Source organism: Gobius niger (genome assembly GCF_951799975.1).
Source record: "Gobius niger genome assembly, chromosome: 2".
Lineage (NCBI taxonomy): Eukaryota > Metazoa > Chordata > Actinopteri > Gobiiformes > Gobiidae > Gobius > Gobius niger.
The window spans coordinates 4,068,070-4,083,034 of record NC_136853.1 but is presented as its reverse complement, the minus strand read 5'-3'; the positions used below and the strand labels follow the sequence as shown (position 1 = coordinate 4,083,034).

Below are 14,965 nucleotides of genomic sequence, written 5' to 3'. Positions count from 1 at the left end.
CGTTTTACTGTAGCTCATTGTGGAAGTGCCTCGTGTTGACTCATGAGGTTTGAAGCTGTTGCAGTGACCTCTGTTGGTTCAAGCAGCTCACTGCAGTTTGTCATTCTAGCCTTAATTATTTTAATTTTATTTCACCCCTTTTGAAATGTGATCAAGCCACAGAACACCCCCTTAATATTTGCTATTTATATATTTTAGATAATATATGTCGATTACGAGGAGATTTTAGCACTAAATGTTGAAATGTGAAATGTTTTAGCGCTTCCCCTTTACTAGATAGCAAGAGAGCAAGAAAAGGCGTTAAATAAACTGTTGAAATCAAACCACTAAATGTCAGTTTTGCAGAATCCTGTTCACTGGATACAAATCATTACAAGCGATCAACGCATTTTGTTTCATGAAAAAATGTCGATTGAAAACCAGATGTCGAAGCAGAGTTTCCAGATTAAATTAAAGGGAAACAAATAAATTAACATATATACATTTATATATTAACAATTATTGCCAGTGGACTCTGCGATTTCTTCTTAACCCCTTAACTCCCACCTGAACCGAGCACATTTTCTCCAGTTTGGCTTTACCCCAATACAAAAGCTTCTGGAAAAAAGGTTTGAAAATAGCGACAGAACTGAGACGAAAACAATGATGAAAATGTGACAAAAAAGTGAGAAAACTTTGACAAAAAAGTGACGAAAAATTGACGACAAAATGACAAAAATGTGACCAAAAAAATGATGAAAATGACAAAAAAAAATGTGATGAAAATGTGACAAAAAAATGACAAAAATGTGACAAAAAATTGACGGATAAATGACACACAAAAGACAAAAAATTTCAAAAAAGTTACAAAAATGACTTGAATACCAAAATAAAATGATGGAAAAAAAATCTGATGACGTGAGGAAAAAGATCCATTTAGATGAGTTTTGTAGACCTTAGCTTTCAAATGAGGCGTTACACTGGCCTACAGGATTTGGGTAAAGCTGAACCGGAGAAAATGCTCTCGGTTCAGGCGGGAGAGGTTAAGAGGTTAACTTGTTCGATTTTTAGACGCCACATTTCACCACGTGGGGATTGTAAAACCGTGAGCTGCTCTCGTGTCCACTGTGGTTGAAAGAGAGAATCGTAGCTATGACCAGAGCTCATCGTAGAGAATAACGCTGTGTGTTTAGCCGAGGCTCGTGGTGTTTATATTTGCGGAAAAGTGCAGGAAAAGTCCAGTAACATGCGGAGTCAGACCCGCTCAGGCCTGGCCTCTGTTGTTATGACTCTGACACTGCTGCGGTGTTGAGATCCTATTCATGCCTCTCAGTCATGTGACTTTTGTTGTTATGGCGGCCATTTTGATTACCGAAGTAGAATTATGCAGTACTACAGCATGTAACAATATCTCTACTCAGGATATAAATGAAAGACAACTGATTGACAGTGACTATTATCGTACTCGCAATCATTGCTCAAAAAGAAAACAGTAAAAACACGGCCCCGGAGACGCACGTTTATGTGAAGAAACCAGTGAGTCAGTGTTCAAGATATTAGCATGCTACTGGTTAGCATTTAGCTTCAACAGCTCCGCTCTGACCTCTCTAAGAGAAAGCCCTGAACCACAAACATCTAACCTTGGATACAACATGTGACAGAGGTCAGAGCTGTTAATGTAGTATTTCCTCAGTGTCACACATGTGTTTATCATGTTGAAGCCATTGACAGTTGATTGACAGTTGCAAACCAGTAGCATGCTAACGTCTTGAGCAGCTTAAACACTGACTCAGACTGAGACTCAGTTGACATGACAAACTGTAAAAATCACAGAGAAAGGCTTTCTGTTTCCTCTTTGATGTGTTCGTTTAGTCTTCAGAGTGAAGCAGATCTTTAGTAAATCCTGCTGTAGCTCGACAGACAGAGCCGCTACGTCTGAGCCACATTTGCTGCTTATATCACATAAACGTGTTTTAACTGTTTTGTTGTAAAAATGCCCCTGTCATTCTATTGTCTTTCAATTTCATCCTGAGTAGAGATATTATTACATGTAGTACTGCATAATTCTACTTCTTCTATTCAAAATGGCTGCCAGAACTATGCATGATGTCATTGGTTCACTCTGCGACTAGCCTTCTGTCCACCCGGCTTTAGAGGCGACCCACACGACTCTACTCTAACCAAACTTAGCACAATGGCCTGTTCTAACCGCTAAAGGCTAACGTTTACACGAGGCTTCTCTCCGTAGCTTTCCTCTATCATGTTTTAGCGTCTGCTGTGAAAACTGTTTTTTCCCTTCAGTCGCAGCTGCTAAAGGCGGCTGTCCTGGGACGCCCTGACGTACTTGAATCCCTCGTGGCTTTATTACAGCAGTGTTGTTTTTGCACATTATCAAAGTACTGTTACAAACGTCGGTGCGAGTTTTATCAGCATTTCAAAATGGCTGCCAAATGGTTGTCGCGGTAACTTGAATTTCCTGACGTCTGTCGCTGTAGGTCGTTTGTCGGTACAGAGAGCTTCAATTTCACTTGCCTTATTTTGTCCTTTGATTTGGAGGAGAGCGAAACAGCCCCGCCCACTTCGGTCTGGTGTTGGGGTCCGGACGAGAAAGAAAAAAAATGTAACACTGATTTTTCTAAATGTGTTAAATATTAAGAGTTGTAAAGCACGACGCCGGCTAATCAGATATTATTTATTTTCCTCACTTTCGCTGCATTACAAACTTCACTTACTACATGCTACACCTAAACCTACATCCGGCCGTGCTCGAACCTTCTATCAAATATTATAATCTTGATTTATCTGCTGAAGCCTCTTCTGTTTCTCTGCTGTTCGCTTCATTAAGTGTATTAAAATGTACAATGATCAACACATGTGGGTGAGTCTGTTCATATTTTCATTTAGTTTTGGTCTTTTCACAAAAATAATTTAGTTTTAGACAAGGTTTAATTTTAGTTTGCATGTAAATGTAGACAGAGCTGGTGCTGGCCCTTCTGGGGCCCTACAGTCGCATCCTATGGTTATGCGACGAAGAGCGAATCCATTTACGGTCAAAAACGGTTCCACTGTGCAGTCGTGCAGGGCGGGAGGGGAACATACTGACCTCAATTCAGGCCCCGCCCCTTTGTGTGAGACCCACTGACCACTAAGCCACTGTCAGACTGGGATTTAGGACGACTAGGGTCTATTTCCCCACTTTTTAAAATGGCAAATGGTCACATTCTGTCACCTCTGGTCCCTGACCCACAGTTTGGGAACCGCTGATTTAAAACTGAAACCTGCACCTGACGGTTATTTCTGTCTGACCACTGAGAATTAGCCTGTGAGTCGCCCAACTCGTTTAAAGGGGGGGTATTATGCAAAATCGACTTTTTCAAGCTTTACATCATGTCATTCCCTCATTAAAAACGTGCCTGAAGTGTTGCCTTGGCACATTCACAAAACTCTGATGGCGGCCATTTTAGGGATAGGTTTGCCTGAGTCCTCCTAGGAACGCCCCCACCTCCTGGAGACGCCTCCGAGCTTTCGTCACCAGCCGAGTAACCAACCACTGCTGTGGATGGGGCGTGTCGGAAAGGATCAGAGGTTCTTAAAGAGACAGAGGCCTATTTCACGACATTCACTACAGCCATTTTGAGAGACATTTTATACAAGGCAGTTATTCTAATTGACTGCATTTACAGACCAACAGAAGGTTTGTCATCATTGTAGTGTGATATAGACTGGTGCTATGGGACTGAAAAAAAGCATAATACCCCCTCTTTAAGACATTGTGCACATTCAGAGAACCAGAGTTACTGTAAGTAACTGTGCTCATGAGAACCGTGTGGATTCAACTCTTTGAGACAAAAAGGACACGGCTTTTCTCTCGTCTATTCACCAAACTACTGTCCTGATTCTCCGCTAGAGACAATAAGAAGAGTTTAAATGAGACAATGAAACAAATATCAACGTTTGGTTCCACTTAAAAAGTTGCAAAATGCACCTTTAATCAGTTCATTTATGTTTCTTCCCCCACATGAACGAAGCCCAGTGCGGTTCCTTTGGGTTTAAAAGACATGAGGCTCTTTCAAACTGGCACTGGGATGTTTGGATGATTTTAGTCTTTTTTATATCTGGACGTTTTAGTCACAGTTTTAATTTCAGATACAACGTTGAATATACTATTATTGAGCGCTAGAAACGGGTTTGGGCCAAATCACATGTCAGTTTGTGCAGGAAAGACCAGGTACCTTCCCTTTAAGGCCTGTAATTGGCTGAACAGACCAGCAGGGGGCAGACTGGGCTCACAGTGCGCCTAACAAGCCTGACCTTCTACTGGCGCTACTTCTCCCACTTTACTTTACAAACACCATGTTAGTGGAGAACAAGAACTAAGAAGAAATGAAAGGATATAATCATTAGCAGAGATGGAGTAGCCAAAATATTTACTCAAGTAAGAGTAACATTACTTTGAGATATTTGTACTCAAAATGAAGAAAAAAGTAGTGTCACCTCCGCCTTTACTGAGCACATTTTTTCAGCTTTACCCAAATATGTAAAACTTTCTTGAAAAAAGCGTCAGAATAGTGAGGATGAAATGCAACAAAAAAACAGTGAAGAAAAAGCAAAAAAGCCACAAAAGAGTGACAACGTGCCAAAAAACGGACAAAAACGCCTCAAAAATGTTATACAAATGCTGCGACACGCTGTTCGATCAGTTTTGCAGGTCTTAGCTTTCAAATGAGCTCTTGGGGGAGACACTTTTAGATTTGGGTAAAGCCAAACTGGACAAAATGCATTAAGTTAAAGTGGGGGGGAAACGGATACTTCATTTTAACCTCTTAACCCCCGCATGAACCGAGCACTTCTTTTCCAGTTTGGCTTTACCCAAATGTAAAAGCAAAAAAAAGTGGCAAAAACGTGCTGAAAAAGCAACGATAACACAACTTTAAAAAGCAACTAAAACACACACATGTAGTGATGAAAAAACAACAAAAAAGCGATAGAATGAGACAAAAACACTTTTTTGACTTTCAAATGAGGCGTTACACATAAGCTCTTAGTTCAAACCATTACTTAAGTACATGTACTTGAGTAAATGTAACTGAGTACTACCCAAGTCTGAGTAAGTAACTTTTTGAAGTAATTGGACTTTTGCCTGTAGTTTTTTCCAAACAGTACTTTTTATTTCTACTTACATTAAAATGAAGTATCTGTAGCACTTTTACCTGAGTAAAACAAGAAAAAAAAGTGGTTCCCACTGTGGGGTCCGGGGCCCTCTGGGGGGCCTCAGAGGCACTGCAGGGGGGGCTCCCAAAAGTTGTCAACAAAACAAGTACATTGAAAAACAATATATTTTAGAACAGGAAACATAAACTTACTTGCTAAAAAGTACTACTTTAAACCAGTAGCTAAATGTTGCTTTTTTATGTCATTCCCTCAAATAGATTAAATTATTATTATTGGGGGAGAATTTCAGACTGATCGGGGGGGCCGCGATGTCCCAGACTTTAGGAATGGCTGCTTTAAAGGAACAGGCGCCGTTTTTCCAAACTGAGATATGTTCTTACATAACATGGTCGCTTCAAACTTCACCCCCGTTTGGAGCTATAGGAAAACACTGGGAGAGGCCAAATGCTAACAACATCTTTGGTCTGTTTGCATCACTGAGCGCAGGCAGAAAGACCAGACAGGTACACATCAACTCGTCTAGGCTCGAGTAAGAACATATCTCAGTATGGAAAACGGTGGCCTGTCCCTTTAAAGGATGAAGGTGAGAGCTCCAGAGCGGCCTTTGAATCAAGCTGAGTAAACAGGTAAACACGATTTTTACTCTCTGAAGTCAGTCTCTTATTATTCTACGGTTTCACTCTTACTTGAGTTCATATGTTCGCTGTACTTGAGTAAATGTAAAAAGAAAAAAAGAAAATGAGGATGTAAACACAACAAAAAAGCGCTAAAAAGTGATCAAAAAAGCGACAAAAATGACAAAAATCCAGCAGAAAAAAAGACAAAAACCTAGCAAAAAAATTACAAAAATCCAGCAAAACAAATAACAAAAATCCAGCAAAAAAAGACAAAAATCCAGCAAAAAAAGACAAAAATCCAGCAAAAAAATTACAAAAATCCAGCAAAATATGACAAAAATCCAGCAAAACAAATAACAAAAATCCAGCAAAAAAAGACAAAAATCCAGCAAAAAAATTACAAAAATCCAGCAAAATATGACCAAAATCCAGCAAAAAAATTACAAAAATCCAGCAGAAAAAAAGACAAAAATCCAGCAAAAAAATTACAAAAATCCAGCAAAAAAAAGACAAAAATCCAGCAAAATATTACAAAAATCCACCAGAAACAGAAAAACGCTAAAAAGTGACCAAAAAAGCGACAAAAATGACAAAAACTCAACAAAAAGGTGACAAAATATCCAGCCAAAAAAAAGAAAAAAATCCAGAAAAACATGACAAAAATCCTGCAATTTTTTTTTTTAAAATCCAGCAGAAAAAAGACAAAAATCCAGCAAAAAAATTACAAAAATCCAGCAAAAAAAGCAAAAAATCCAGAAAAAAATGACAAAAATCCAGAAAAACATGACAAAAATCCTGCAAAAAATTTACTAAAATCCTGCAAAAAATGACAAAAATCCAGCAGAAAAAAAGACAAAAATCCACCAAAAAAATGACAAAAATCAAGCAAAAAAAAAAGCAAAAAATCCAGAAAAAAAAAGACAAAAATTCAGCAAAAAAGTGACAAAAATCCAGAAAAAAAATTACTAAAATTCAGCAAAAAAGTGACAAAAGAGCAGCAAAAAAGTAATAAGAAAAGTGACAAAAACACATAAGGGAAATAAAAGTGACGACAATGGCATAGAGAGAATGGATTTGGTTTTGGCGGGTGGTAAGAGGTTAAAATAAACCTGTGGAGACGCGGTGAGTAATGTTACACATAACGGTGATTCATAAAACTGGCATTCCCCGCGAGCCCCTGAAGGCGGCAGCGGTGAGTTCACGGTCTGCGCTTCGGACTCCGCCTCCTTTTTTTTTTTTTTTTTCATTTTTAACACAGAGCAGTAAAAACCGGAGGCATGTGGCATCTGTGCGTCAGAGCGCCGGAGTTTACGCACGGGGCACAAACACTTCACAGCTGGAGTCACTGGATTTACGCGCCGCGCGAAGGTAAAGCTGCTCAATATTTCTGACAGATTCTCAGATATTCTCGATGTTGAGGTTTAGGCTCGAGGCTCCAAAGAGAGAGGGAACTATTCTGCTATTGCTCCCTGAGTTATTCAGGCTTTTTCAGCAAGGCTTTTACTCCATTGTGCAGTCAAAAAGATCTCATTTAGATATTGAAAGAATCTTTTGTCCAAACATTTGACAAAAAGCGATGAAAAAGTGACAAAAAAGCCACAGAAGAGTAACAGAAAGTGACAAAAATCAATGAAAAAATAACAATGTGAGGAAAAAGATTCGTTTTGTAGGTCTTAGCTTTCAAATGAGACTTTACACTGGCCTATAGGCTGTAAACCTTTAGATTTGAGTGGTTAATCCCCACATGAACCGAGCACATTGTCTCCAGTTTGGCTTTACCCAAATCTAAAAGCAAAAACAGTGGCAAGAAGCAACAAAAACACGACTACAGAGCGACGAAAAGGTGACAACAAAGTTAGTCAGTGTTGTAGGTCTTAGCTTTCAAATGAGGCGTCACTGGTGTATAGGCTGTAAACTCCAGTCGAGAAACTTTTAGGTTTGGGTTAAGCCGAACTGGAGAAAATACACTCGGTTAAAGGGATATTTTAGGTTTTTTGACGTAGGGCCTCATTTCCTAGTTATCCAGACTGTTGTTGATTTCTGGAGATATTTATATTTTTAATGCATGCAGTTCTTATATTTGAAGTGTTTAGTGGCGCTAGGCTAGTGCATGTCTATGGTAACTAGTAGCCTGCATTAAAAACAAGCACAGTGCACCTGAGGCAAATCACTTATAACACCAGACTAACCATAGAAATGTCTGTGTCGACTGAATAATGTTTTAAATATAACAATTTTGGATTTAAAAAAACTTATATTTGAGCAGCATCAGCTTCCTGGTTGTAGCTACGCAGCGGCGGAGTGATCTGCTCGGTTACCGGATCTACAGCAGTTTGTTTACCTGCGGCCGCATCACTATGCGTGGAATTCACAAAGGAGCTTTCTACAAATCAGATATGGCGACGTTTGGAGGACGAGCCCATGATTCTGAAGAGGTTTTTAATGCAGGCTACTAGTTACCATAGACATGCACTAGCCTAGCACTAGCCTAGCACCACTAAACTCTTCAAATATGAGGACTGCATGCATAAAAAAAAAAAAAAAAAACATCTCCAGAAATCAACAACACTCTGGAGAATTAAATGGGGTCCTATGTCAAAAATCCTGAAATATCCCTTTAAGGTGGGGGTTCAGAGGTTAATCTCCAGAAAAAGTACCAAAACACCACTGTGGCAGAGTCTGTAAAAACAATGAGTTATTTGATTATCAGCAATAATCTCTGGGCAGATACAGTACTTTATATTAAACATTATATAACGGATGCCGCAAGTCATGAAGCTTTTTCCTCTCGCGTACCCTTTAAAGGTGCATTATGCAACTTTTCATGTGGAAAAACAGTTGATATTTGTTCTTATTTGACCTTGTAGTGAGTGACCCTGTAGTGTATGAGTGGTCAGAACAGCGCCTTCACTTTCACAGTGGTCTTTGTAACTGGTCTTTTCTGGTGACTCTCAGTGACTCGCTGTGACTCGCTGTAACTTTATAGTTATTATTCATTTGAATGAAATGTAGAAAGATCAGGATTCATTGCGTAAAAGCGGCACATCTATGTTTACATATGGTAATTAGCCACATGCTTTTTCGGCTTCCAGATGGAGAGCTTCTAATCAATACAGTGTTTGAAGGGAGGAGGAAATGTGTGTTTCTTTGGATGCATTAAAAGTTTTCTACAGTGAGTGAATAGGTGAAGATTCATAGACATTTATGAAGGAAAACGTTTGAAACAATGACTGAGGCTCCGGCGCAGACAGGAGCATTAATGACATAAATCTTGGAGCTTTTCGGTGTTTTAAGGCGTTCTCTCCAAAGTTACAGCATTTAGAGGTTATTTTCCACATCCACACAGAGCCCAGTGTCAGCGGGACTGAAGGAGGTGTAGAATCTACTTTGAGCAGGGGCGAATCCGAGTATACAGGGGCTGGGGCGTTACAGGGGAACCACTGACATGACAGAAAACCTAGGAGGAGGATAAATATAAAATAATATTTTTATTTATCCTTCAGACTGCAGGAAAATCAGCTCATGTTTAAAAGACTGTGTTTCCATTTCTTTGAAGTTGCCCCCCCCCCCCCGGGCCCACTTCCTTAAAATGCTGTCCCAGTAATGTTGTACATAGCCTGGAGCATTTGAAATATATATAGTTTAAATTTATTTTGTAGCGATTTAAATATTAATTAGACTTTGAATCCAAATCAATTTGATTATTTGATTTTAAAAAGTTTGATTTTAACCTAAATTTTCAAAATTGCTAAATCTGGAGAAAGCACTTTATATTTTCAAGTAGATTAGACACATTTTGAAAAGAAGAATTCGACTTAATGCAGACGTTTGTGACTGAATGTGACGCGCCGGCTAAAGAAAGACTTGACTCGACTTGACTTGACTCGACCCCATGACCGACTGACTTGGACTTGCCTGGTACTTGCCTGGGACTTGGACCTTCACGACTTAGACTTGACTCGAGTCTTGCATTTAATGACTTACTCCCATTATTTTTACAGTCTATGGGCGTCAGACTGGAATACAGGCTGTAAGCTCCGGTCGAGAAGCTTTTTGATTTGGGTAAAGTCGAATTGGAGAGAATGTGCTCGGCCAGTGTAACGCCTCATTTGAAAGCTAAGACCTACAAAACTCATTTAAACTGATCTTTTTCCTCAAGTTGTCACTGTTTTTTATCACATTTCCATCACATTTTTGTCACTTTTCTGTCGCTCTTTTGTTGCATTTTCTTCTAGTTTTTAGATTCGAAACTGGAGAAAATGTGCTCGGTTCAGGTGGGGGTGAAGAGGTTAAAGGATTATGGAACTTTTATGCAAAAAAAAAAAACTTGATATTTGTGATTGACCTTGTCCTGACCCGGCAGCTGCACCGTGGTCATCATGGCACTTTCACTCACAGTGGCCTCTTCTATGCTCCAAGGTCAACTGTTCTGTAGGTTCTCTGGCGTGAGGGTCCGTCAGCATTATAGAGGCCGCCGTGATGGAAAGTAAAGGCATCACTGGCTCCCTGAAATGTCCAAGACTCACTGCCACTGGGGTGTTTTGCTCCCACATGAAAAGATCTTAAAGTTGTGCTTGGCCTGTAAGAAGATGAGTTGTAAAGTACCAACAATATTGTAGTTGACGATAAACAAAACTGTAGTAACACAAAGTATTAAATGCCGTCATAGGGTGTAGATTTGGTGCTAGTATTGGTGGGGACACTTAAACCAACCCCCCCCGTGATGCCGATCGTCCCCATGTCCCCACGCAGACCTACGCCCCTGGTTGCAGCATGTTTCTAAGTGAGAGATTCAGAGTTGAGAACTGAACTTCCATGTGTGGTTGTGAGCGGCTCCCAGAGTGTTTCTCTCTCTGCTGTCGAGCCGCACAATAGACACGACACAAACCAACAACAGGCTAATGCCCAGAGGAATGCACTGAGGCGGACCGGGGCCGGCTGCACTGAGGCGGACCGGGGCCGGCTGCACTGGGGCTGACTGGGGCCGGCTGCACTGAGGCGGACCGGGGCCGGCTGCACTGGGGCAGACCGGGGCCGGCTGCACTGAGGCGGACCGGGGCCGGCTGCACTGGGGCAGACCGGGGCCGGCTGCACTGAGGCGGACCGGGGCCGGCTGCACTGAGGCGGACTGGGGCCGGCTGCACTGGGGCGGACCGGGGCCGGCTGCACTGAGGCGGACCGGGGCCGGCTGCACTGAGGCGGACCGGGGCCGGCTGCACTGAGGCGGACCGGGGCCGGCTGCACTGAGGCGGACCGGGGCCGGCTGCACTGAGGCGGACCGGGGCCGGCTGCACTGAGGCGGACCGGGGCCGGCTGCACTGAGGCGGACTGGGGCCGGCTGCACTACTCCCCAAGACACTACAGTATACACCGCGTTCCAAATTATTCTGCAAATTGTATTTCAGTATCAAAAAGGTTAAAAAAAAAAGTTTCTCAATGAAACTCATGGATGGTTTTGTGTCTCAGGCTCTTTGAATCACTGACATTAATCTCAGAGACCTGGGATGATTAGTTTCAGGTTAAGCCCAGTTAAGGGAAAAACTACTGAAAAAGGATGTTCCACTTTATTCAGCAGAACAACATTTTCAAGCAATAAGGGAAAGAAAAAGGATCTTTTTGCTGATGAAAAGTGTGAAATAGTTGAATGTCTTGGTCTAGGTGTGAAAACCTTCAATATTTCATGAAAGATGAAGCGTAATCATCGTACTGATAACTCTCGGGTTTATGCAGATAAAGGCACATTATGGACGGTTTCTGCCAGACAAACACATCAGATGAATAGAACAGCTGCTACAAAGCAGCAGACAGGTATTTGAAGCTGCTGGTGCCTCTGTAGTCCCTCAAACATCAAGGTGTAGGACCCTCCAGAGGCTGCAGTTGTGCATAATCCCTCAATCCGGGCCTCCCCTAAACTGTTCATTGAAGCTGAAGCAGAAACGGCTGCAGTGGCTCAGAAATACATGAAGACTCATTTTCAAACAGTCTTGTTCACTGATGAGGCCGTGTGACCCTGGATGGTCAGATGGATGGAGTAGTGGATGGTTGGTGAATGGCCACCATGTCCCAACAAGGCTGTGACGTCAATAAGGAGGGGGCGGAGTCATGTTTTGGGCCAGAATCATGGGGAGAGAGCTGGTCGGCCCCTTTAGGATCCCTGAAGGAGTGAAAATGACCTCTTTCTGACTGACCACTTTCTTCTATGGTACAAAAAGAAGAGCCGTGTTTTCCCGATCAAGATCTTCATCATGACAACGCACCATGTCCTGCTGTAAAGAAAACCTCTGCATCACTGGCTGCTATGGGCATAAAAGGAGAGAAACTCATGATGTGGACCCCCTCCTCCCCTGACCTCAACCCTGTTGAGAACCTTTGGAGCCTGAATTAGATAAGAATTTTGAAGCTGCTCAAAGAAGGTCCTATGGTAAAATATAACTTCACCTGTTAAGATGTTTTTTTTATTGAAATAGTTTTTGATTTCAGTAAATATGACACTACAGTATAGGAAAACAAACGCAGCAGCGACCTCCAGAATAAAGTGCATTTAAATCAGAATTCACTTAACTGCGTTTTAATCGGTTTCAAGTGCTTTAAACCAACTCACTTTGATCCAGTTCACTTGGTTTAAACTCCTAAGGAAAGCACAAATAAAATAAGTTCAAGTATTCACTATAACAACAGACTGTTATGTTGGTTGTTGATTTTCCCAGTTCACGATGACTTTCTTTCCCGCAGACACATCGAAAATGCCGAACTGGGGCGGAGGAAACAAGTGCGGCGCCTGCAGGGGGACGGTGTACCACGCCGAGGAGGTGCAGTGCGACGGCCAGAGCTTCCACAAGTGCTGCTTCCTCTGCAGTGAGTACCAGGCTCCACACAGATGAGACACATGAAGACACTGGCCGCGGGTTCAGTGTCCTGCCCAAGGGCACAAAGGCAATCTGTGCCCCGGGATTCGAACAACCAACACCTCGGTTATTGGACGACTCGCTCTGCCATCGAGCCTCTGTCGTCTGTACAAAAAACACGGCCCATAACTAATACTTTTATACCAGTACTTTAACCATACCTGAACCTCGATACCTTTAATCGGGGGTTTGAATCACACAGGCGCACACTGTCGTTGTGTCCTTGGGAAGACACTTCACCCTCCTTGCTCCAGTGTGTGTGAGTGAATGGGTGACTTGATGTAAAGCGCTCTGAGAGCCTAAAGCAGGTGAAGGCGCTACATATGTGGAAGATCTGCACATTTGCAATGGAGTTCGGGAAATCCCACAGTTACCATGGAGATCCGCCATCATTGCAGCTGTTAACATACATTTCCACAGACTAACATTAGTTAAAACGGTATAAAAAGTGGAGAAAAAAGCTCCGTTAGCTGCTGAGTTACTGCTGGTAAATCCATCTAACTTACTGTGGTTCAGAGTGTTTTAATGTGAACAATAACTCCAGAATTTTAACTTTTAAAATCTCCATTAGTTTATAATTGCAGCTTATCCCATAATGTTTAGCGATATGACATCACATTCCCAAACTCTATGTCGGGTTCATCTCCAATGTCAAGAAAAGTGTGGAAAATGGGGAAGAACTGTGGCAAAAATAAGGAAAAAATGGGGGGGGGGAATTGGGCAGAAATATCTAAACTATCAGTAAAAAAAAAGTTAGGAAAAATGAGAAAAGATTGGTAATAAATTGAGGAAGAAATAGGGATGCATGGTTTTTTTTAATGGGGGAACTAGAGAAAATATTAGAAATAAAAAGTGATATAAATAAAATAATTTAAAAAATTGGCAAAAATCATTTATCTGAGCTGAAACAACCAAGTTAATTCCTTTAAAGCAGTACTAAGTAACTCCTGCCCCTAGAGGCCATAAGCGCCACTACAGGTGTCGTAGCATATTACTTTTTTTTTTCTCATTAATTGTCCATGAGAGTAAATCCTACACTGACAGAAAAGACAAAGGGACAGAGGGATATTGTTCATCCAGTTACACAATGGAGATCTTCTTTTTTTTTCACTCAAACAGTTAGCTTTACCCGCTAGCCTGTTAGCTTCTTCTTTGTGATTCCATTCGTGTGTATTGGTGACTCCGACCCGGAGGCAGCGAAGTTGCAATTGTAGTTTTCTGGCCAGAGACACCAGGGGGAGATGAGAGACCCCCCAATCATCACATTAACACTTGTATTACCCCCAGAGGGACTACGGGGATTTAAAAAGGTAAACAAGTTACTAAATTCTGCTTTAATCCTGTCCCTGGACCTACAGCATCAAAACGTGGATCAGTTCTTACCATCACTCATTTAGCTACAGTTTTGCAGAGATTTTTGCTTCAAGGTTTCACGTAGTGTTCTTTCATTTGCCGTTTCAATGCCAGCCTTTCGGGACAGGATCTGGTCCTGCGTTCTGGGCCTAATCCCCGGTCACACATGAACCGTCCTCTGTGTTTGCTCTGCTCAGCCTCCAACGACCAGGAGCCAAACCCCATGAACTCTGGTTGAACTCTTCTCAAACTCTGGGAGAGGAACTGAAGATCGAAATGACTAAATAATAAAGCTCCAGATCTAGTCTTAGATGAATTCCTAACAGGGACAAAGTAGTGGTAGCAGTGGTGGTAGTGGTCAATGCCAGGTCACTATTAAGAATCTTGGGTCAGGCAGACTTTCTTTGACCCCTAAACTACCATGCCTCACACATTACTTTACCTGTAGTAGTTAACCTGTAACTACTTAAGGCCCAGTGTTTGTAGGAGGAGTGTAGAGTTACCAAAGAACCCACTCCAAAGTGCAAACACAAGCCTCAACATGGCCCCCGGTCCACGTTCCTCACAGACACACAGGCTTGATCTGTATTTGACAGTCCATAAAAGAATGTTTAAGCCTGGACTTTAGCGACTGTTTGTCCCGGGATTAGAGCTGAGAAACTCCAAACCTCTGAGGAGGAGGTCAGTCGGGGGCAGGAGCGACTGTGACAAACGCTTCTAATCCTCACAGTTAGCCTTTGTGCACATGGGCAAGTCTGTTCTTTTAGATTTGGGACAGGAAATCCTTTATTTGACATGCACAAGTGCTCCGGGAAGGTTTTTGATTACTTTTGGTGATGTACTCTGGACTTCCCTTCAAATTTAAAATAAGACTGAATGAAAGGGGGGATAATATTTAATTGACAATGTTTTAACAAGATATAGGGCTGTCGATCATTT

General features: G+C 41.8%; 1 protein-coding gene across 1 annotated transcript in view; it reads left to right on the top strand.

Moving 5' to 3' along the window:
• Nucleotides 1–7,077: 7,077 nt before the first annotated feature.
• The window catches only part of csrp2 (cysteine and glycine-rich protein 2), a 34,657-nt gene continuing 26,769 nt past the window's right edge, over nucleotides 7,078–14,965 (top strand). The window contains exons 1-2 of the mRNA XM_079582860.1: nucleotides 7,078–7,136; nucleotides 12,501–12,623. Coding sequence (XP_079438986.1) covers nucleotides 12,512–12,623 — 112 coding nt within the window. The 5' untranslated portion in view covers nucleotides 7,078–7,136; nucleotides 12,501–12,511. The remainder of the gene's footprint in view (nucleotides 7,137–12,500; nucleotides 12,624–14,965) is intronic.